This window comes from Rutilus rutilus (genome assembly GCF_951802725.1).
Source record: "Rutilus rutilus genome assembly, chromosome: 3".
NCBI classification, from domain to species: Eukaryota; Metazoa; Chordata; class Actinopteri; order Cypriniformes; family Leuciscidae; genus Rutilus; species Rutilus rutilus.
The window spans coordinates 50,946,242-50,953,850 of record NC_140211.1 but is presented as its reverse complement, the minus strand read 5'-3'; the positions used below and the strand labels follow the sequence as shown (position 1 = coordinate 50,953,850).

The following is a 7,609-nucleotide window of genomic DNA, read 5'->3' as shown; positions in this document are numbered from 1 at the left end:
TCAAGGAATCTGCTAAAATAAAAGTGAATTAATGTATCAAAAATATTTATAATTCAATCAAATTTAAGGCATCCTTTACTCTAAAATGTACCATAAAATGTCACAGCCTGTATAACTTAACCAAGACTGGTGTAATATACAAACAAAATGATAAAACAGAATAGAACTAAATAGTGGAAACAATATTGAAACAACCACAGCACAAAAATAATTACATGGTGTTTTCATATAAAGTTTAATGGCAAATTTTAGTTAAAGAAGTTTTACAGTAAACATTTTGATCCATAATTTCTGCAACCATCATGAGACAATGGAAGTCAGACAGTTAGCGCACAAAGGGCAAGTCCATTTGTTAAACTAAAAAAAACCCACAAATTTATTTCTGAAAATACCATAACATTTCTGACACACATACTTAAAAATGTTTCTAAAAACAGACACATTATTGGAAGGCCAAGTACAATCCCAACTACCAGGCTCGCAGAAAGGAAAAATCCTTATTGTGGAGCCCCATAACGAATTGCTAAAATGTATGTAGTAAAATACTGACAGTACTCTTTGCATACATTTTTATACAAAAATATTGTTGTTTCTGCTTGGTATAAAATACACTATTCAGACGAAAAACACAATTGTACTGCATTTTACATGGTGAACTGAAAGTTCATATCCATGTATATAATACAAACTTTCTTGTATTCTTGTAAAAAAGTCCATGAGCTACTGTGTAAGTGTTTCGGATGTCCTGGCCGGATCCTCGGCCCTCTCTCTGGTAAAATAGCTGCTGTGCTGGAACTTGATGACTTCGTTTCCCCAGCTGGTCCAGTCACACTGGAGACTTCGGGCAAACAACTCTAAACACTTGGGCTTGTGGCTAATGTACGGCTTGAGCACAGCTGTAGTACAAAAGAGAAAGAATTAGCACGCAAGTTAGAAATCAGGGAAGTTTGCGGACCCGGACCCTCAACATCAGCAGGACAAAACGTCCCATAGATACGCAGAAGATACACTTGTGTGAAAAAGAAGAGCGCTTAATTGTATTGAATGTGCACTTGTACTTCAAATCTTAAAAGAATATTGTTAACCTGTACTTGCAGATAATATAACAGTAATGAAATAAAAGGCCACTTAAGAGTATTTAAAGAGCACACTTTCATCACTGAATCACTATGTTTCTTAAACTTAAGTACACTTAAAAAATGCAGTTTGTAAGAATGTCAAATTAAAAGTTAGGTCATGTTTTGATAATCCTTTGTCATGCTTTAAAAAAGAAGTGTTGTCTTACATAGCCTACTAAAGCACATGTAAAGTACCTTATTATAATTTCAACTGTAGCGTGTTATTCAATATTACATTTAAAGTTAATATAATTATTAATAAATGTTAATAAATATTATTTTAACCCCAGTTTCACAGACAAGGGTTAAGCCTAGTTTTAGATCTTAAACAGATCTTAAAATATGTTAATGTCATTGTTTTGTCTCAAGATGCACGTTTATAAAAGCATCTTATTTGTCCTAATTAAACTAAAACCTAACCCTGGCTTAATCTAAGCCCTGTCTGTGAAACCAGGCCTATATGTACTAAAATGCAAGGTCATTACAAATGTGTAATTACAATTATATTTAAATACATGACATTTGTACATTCATCAGTATACATATTTAAATAACAATACAATTAATTATAAAATTACATATCAAAATGTACTCAAGTCCTACTTAAATTGGTCAAAAAGCACTTTGAAGTTCAGCTAACATTTTATTCATTTAAAATATAATTCATTTCCATTTGATTGCAGTTAACATGCAGATCAATTGAGTCTCTAAAAACATTAAGTTTTTTAAAGTGCATTATCTTCGTGAGTACAAAAAGTGCTACCTTTTCAAAAGGATAGGCAGGCAGAGACCAAAATGAAGTATAATCTGATATATGAACCACAGATGAGCTTATATTGCAGAAGCACAGATTTGTTTTAAGCGTGTGCACCTGACAACGAAGGCTTATGAGAGTGCAGCACTGAGGGGACGCTGATCAGAAGCCGTTGCTCTGGAAGCTCATCCACTGCTAAACACCTGGAACACACAATTTCGGAAGCTTTGGAGATTACGATACAAAAAGATGGAAGGAAAGAAGACTCCAATGTGAAACATACACACATTACCTGACTGTGTGGTCAGTGCGAGAGCGATACCTGCCAAGCACCAGCACTTCATAAGGCTTCTTGTGCTGCGAATCCAGAGGAAACACAAACTCCCCTGTTCGGGTGACCTGGAGATTCAGACAAAATGTCACAAGCTGAGCAGTGTTGGGGACTTTTACTTTCAAAAGTAACAAGTTACATTATTGCAGCCCTCCTTAAATCAAGTAATTAATTATTATGTTTTGTTGTTACTTCATGAAAACCGATTAGTTCCTTCAGAAGACTCAGATTAAACCGCTCAATCGCTTTATGAACCTTTTTGAAGCGTCAACATTTTGAATGAACTTTCAATGGATGGAAATGATGGATAGAAATCTCTCAGGTTTTATTCAAAATAACCTGATTTGTGTTTTGAAGATGAACAAATGTGAACATGAGAATGAGTAAATGATGACAGAATTTTGAGTGAACTGTCCCTTTAACCATCTGGTGGTTAACCATCATGTTAGTTGAACAACTTCAACGTTTTTTTTTTTTTTACTTCATCAGAATTGTTTGAAACTTTTTTGGCGATTGCTATATGAACGCGCGTGTGAGTGTGGAAATGATTAGAAAAGGTAAAAAGGTGAAATGGTATCCAAAATCTAATAAAAGTAATTATGTCTGAAAATACTATTATAAGCAACAAAGGAATACACATCCCTATATATATATATATATATATATATATATATATATATATATATATATATATATATATATCACTGAATTAATTGAAAATATTGGAAAATATTTTTCTAATATTTGTAACATTTATTTTATATCGATATACATTGTGCATCATTTTGGGGTGAATGTTGTCTAGTACAACAAAATTCCCTTCAAAATACAAAATAATTAAAGAATTTTTTTCTAAATATGATTATTGTCTTCAGTCTATTTTGCTATTTTGATCATAAGTGTGACCCCTAAGTGAGGAATACCAGAGGGTTAATGGTGTTTCTTCCTCCTAATTAGTGTTTTAGGGTACTTTTCCTCTTCTTGTGCAGTTGTGTTCTGTGTGTACCTTGACCCAGAGCCACTCTGCTAGCACTTCAACTGCCCAGTATGGGTAGAGCTCCTCTTTGACGAAACGCAGATGCTTTGCCCGGTTAGTTACCCACGTAACCACCAAACATTCTGGAGCAGCCAGTGCTGGCACAGGAAGCTGCTTGAGCTGAGAAGACGGCAGAGGACTGTATCTGTCAATCATACCATGATATGATTTCAGGCCAGAGCAGTTTCTTATTGCAGGCAGAGAATGAATCATTTCATTAGCCACATGAACAGGTATGCATGCATGTCTATGTGGAGTCACGTTACCTGTTGCTTCTTTTGACAGATTTGTTTTCCCATGGCGGATCAAGGATGATAAGGTCAAACTTGTCTCCACCTGTAGCCAAAATGCAGCAATAAGCAAAACTCACTAAACAAAATGATGCAAAATTGGAAGCATCTAAAGTAATATAACAAAATGACTAAAACAAACTAAAATTGGTAACACTCTGCAATAAGTTCCCATTAGTTACTTTGGTTAATGCATTAAGTAAGGGATAATGTACATCCAGCCGGTGGTTCTCTCAAAATAACCCCAGAAAGGGTGATGAGGACCTCCGCTTATTACACGGGTACTTGCCACGAAATATTGATCCGAGTTGAAATATTTTATTAGGCATTAAACGCAAAGCTTCCGCGGAGAGCAGTTGCTAGTGGGAAAGTTCAAACTAGATGGACATTTGAGAGATACGGTATAGGCTACAGTCATACCACTTATTACACAGCATTTCACCACATAAATAATTATGGATAAGATATATTGATTTCAGATTAAACTGTTTTAAATTCGTACCTGTTTGTATCTCATAATCCAACAGTGTACAAAACAATAGTCACAAAACGGCAGCAGCTGCGTTTGTATGAAACGAGAGAGCGAGTCCACGATACTGGACGGCATAATTAAATAACTGTATGCAAAATATTGATTCGACTGAGTTTTAATACTTTACTAGTTCACCAAATACAAATACATTGTTATCTGGCGCTATTGACCAATCAGAATCAAGTATTCCACAGAGCCATGTAATAACTAAGAATAAGTAACAAATATGTTACAGTATTTAATAATCTTTGTTAATGTTAGTTTATAAAAATACAACCGTTTGTTAATTCATGTTAGCTCAGGTCCATTAAATAATAACAACAGATACTTTTGATTCTAATAATATACTGTATTAGTAAATGTTAAATGTAATTTTACCTAAGATTAATAAATGCTTTTTCTTTTTAGTTAATGTTAACTAATGCAATTAACTAATGTTAACCAATGGAACCTTTGAAATTATTCAAATTAAATTAAATAAAAACTCATTCAAAATATTAATAAATACTATAATAGTATATAAATAATCCTAAAATAACACTGGTCTTGAAAGCTTTAAGCCATTTAGCTGCTCTACATAACATAGAAAATACTCTATTATGTAATAGAATAGTAAATTAAAACTCACTGTTGACAAGTGGATGCATACGTGTGATGTCAGACAACAGGAATCGGCTGCGGGGGGGCAATAGATACTTCTCCCTCATCAACGTGACCTCATAAGCACAGTCGAATGGGTTTTCTGTGATGTATGAGAATAGGTCAAGTGGTGGATCCAGACCATCTCCGTTCAGCGTCTGCACTGGCGCCACAGACTCGTCTGTTAATGGGAGCTGTTTGGCCATGTCACATAAGGCAGCAAGCTGGCACTCGTGTGTTGGCAGGGATTCAGGGGGTGGTGTGTTCAAAGCTTCGGTCAAGTATCCACACTGACGTCCAGCTTCCAGAAGAGCCCGAGAGCCCTCCAGAACCACTGACCTGACCTGAGAAGAAAAAAAAATCAAAACAACGCATGCACAAAAAGAGTGTGTGCGAGAGGAAATCTGTATGCTGGAACGGCAAACAAAAACCAAATCCTAAAGGATCCGTTTTTAGTATGCACTGAGTACATGAAAGATTCACAACATTTATAAAACAAGACAAGCAATATGGCGAAGATGAAAAAATGAGGACCTGATGAGGTGGTTAATATGAGCAAGGGATCAAATGTCATTTAAATGTTAGTTTCAAAAAGTCACATTTTTAGGTCATTAATGCAGTTGGTTATGAAAGTAAGTGAGGTAGAATGAAATTCTGAAAGCTCACAAAAAAAAAAAGAAATCCGTCATTAATTACTCACCCTAATGTCATTCCAAACCCTTAAGACTTTCGTTCATCTTTGATCTCATAATTTAGCACTTTATTTACAAAATATTCATATCCAACACGCAAATCACCCGCGTCACTTCATAAAACTAAGGTTTAACCACTTTGGTCATCTGGATTACTTTAATGATGACATTACTACCATTCTGGGGCTTGGAAGTGGTAGTTGCATAGTTGTCAATCAATGGAGAGACAAAAAGCCCTCAGATTTCATTAAAAAGATCTTCGTACAGTGTGTAACAGTTTCCGTACATAATAAAATATACTTTTGTGGCAAAAAATGTGTCCTTTTTATCCTATTGTCTACTATATTTATTTGCTAGGTGAGTGTCGTTGTGGGTTTTGGTTATTTTGCTGTTGTTTTAGTCTGGAAGGACCTTTGAAAAAAACTGAAATCATTTAGCAAAGTGATATGGAACTGTAATGCGGTCGAAACCTGCCTGCAAACTACTTTAGCTGTGCGTTTAACTGAAAATAATGGCAAACAAATATTAGACAACATCCAAAAGAACTCTTAAAAAATATATAATAATGAAACAAGATTGCCAAATTTGATCTAATATGTTCCCATTATGTTCCAAATGATGACATTGTTATGAAAATACAACAGAAATCTGTACAGATTCTTTTTAAGTTTTGTTGACACGGGGTATTTAAGAAAGAAATAAAGCATGTCACCTTTCCATGATAAATATGGGCATCTACCTCCCCTGCATTGAGATCACGCTGCTTTCTTTTTCGTTTCTGCAAATAAAAAAACAAACTGTTAAGAGTCATACAGCAATCTCCAAAGAGCACAGTATCAATTAAAATAATAACAGCAACAATAAATATGCGGCTGTCTTGCTTTGCGTCGCTTTTTTCCGTTGTATACCTTTCGTGTTTGAAGATCAATCTTTGCAAGTTCATCACCAGTGCTAGTTTTTGCCGTGTGTAACGGAATACTGCTTGTCAAGATACCTGTGTTTTGTCGAATTTGAACGTGGGGCTTCAAAATATTAAAATATTCCCTTTTGAAACAGTTTTTGAAGTATGTGGGCTTTTCAAGCCCAGCACTGTTATAACAAACACAGCGCTGCAAACCCTCATCTATGTGAGTGCAAGAGTCCACCAGCCAGCCCCAGGAGTTCCCACACACAACAGACATTTACACAATACTAGTATAATGACTGTCAAATTATTCCAACGGTTTCATTCATAATACTATATATATAAAAAAAGGTTTCATCTCATTTCAGCAAACATAAATGCTGCTGCTGCTTCTTCTTTTAATGTTTAATTGCGGTTGGCAAGCTTGCTTTTGGCGCATTACTGCCATCGACTGGACTAGTGTGGAGAATCAACGTCAAGCCAGAATGGGGGGAAATCATGCTTTTGTAAATCTCAATTATAAAAAGTAATAATTATGACATTAAAAGTATGACATATTAAGTCATAATTATGAGATTAAAAAGTCTAAATTACGACATGCCGAGTCATGACAGACATTTTAAAGTTAAATTATTAGAGTCGAAATTATGATAATAATTTTGACCTTATATGTCATAATTTCGACTTTTTAAGACATAATTAAAATTTTAATGCCATAATTATGACTTTTAAATTTCAACTTTTCATCTCATAATTATGACTTAGTGTGTCATAATTAAGACTTTTATATTTTATATTAATTTTATATGTCATAATTATATATTTAAGAAGCATGTTTTAGGCAACTCCCCAAGTGAACCCGTGGTCAATCCTCAAAGACGAGCAGAAGTCCACAAATTGTGATCAACTCCGAGCGCTAATAAGGAATGGAAAGTCACCTCCAGTACATTTGGCTATTATATAAATTCATTACATATCTTACCTTTACACACATTGGATGCTATATTCTAACTATAAGAGGTCATTTACAATGATTTTTTAGCGCATTTTCGAACAATCTTAAAACAGACAAACAAAAAAAAAAAAAAAAAAAAAATTTGGGAATGCAAAATATTCTTAACTTTATTCTTACATTTTTAAATTAGAAGAAAATAGCAATTAAGAATAATTGTATTCGTTATAAATGTTTGCATATGTATTATTATTGTATAAATGTATATATAAAATAATTGTATAATAATAACATCAACATTCTTCTTCTTCTTCACACTCCATCCCGGTAGGAGGCGGTAATGCATCAAAAGCTTTTTTAC

The 7,609-nt window shown here is 34.2% G+C and overlaps 1 protein-coding gene across 2 annotated transcripts; it reads right to left on the bottom strand.

Moving 5' to 3' along the window:
- Window positions 1-219: 219 nt before the first annotated feature.
- mettl4 (methyltransferase 4, N6-adenosine) lies at window positions 220-6,779 on the bottom strand. Of its 2 annotated transcripts, none has more exons than XM_084404566.1 (8): window positions 6,301-6,779; window positions 6,105-6,170; window positions 4,690-5,044; window positions 3,506-3,575; window positions 3,210-3,384; window positions 2,165-2,271; window positions 1,990-2,075; window positions 220-896 (listed from the first exon to the last, which is right to left on the bottom strand). In XM_084404566.1, the coding sequence occupies exons 1-8, from the start codon at window positions 6,571-6,573 to the stop codon at window positions 721-723; spliced, it is 1,308 nt and encodes a 435-aa protein (XP_084260692.1). In that variant the 5' UTR covers window positions 6,574-6,779; the 3' UTR covers window positions 220-720. The 2 variants fall into 2 exon arrangements, with proteins under 2 accessions (XP_084260692.1, XP_084260693.1); XM_084404567.1 differs by having other exon boundaries at window positions 2,195-2,271; window positions 6,301-6,716.
- Window positions 6,780-7,609: the final 830 nt, after the last annotated feature.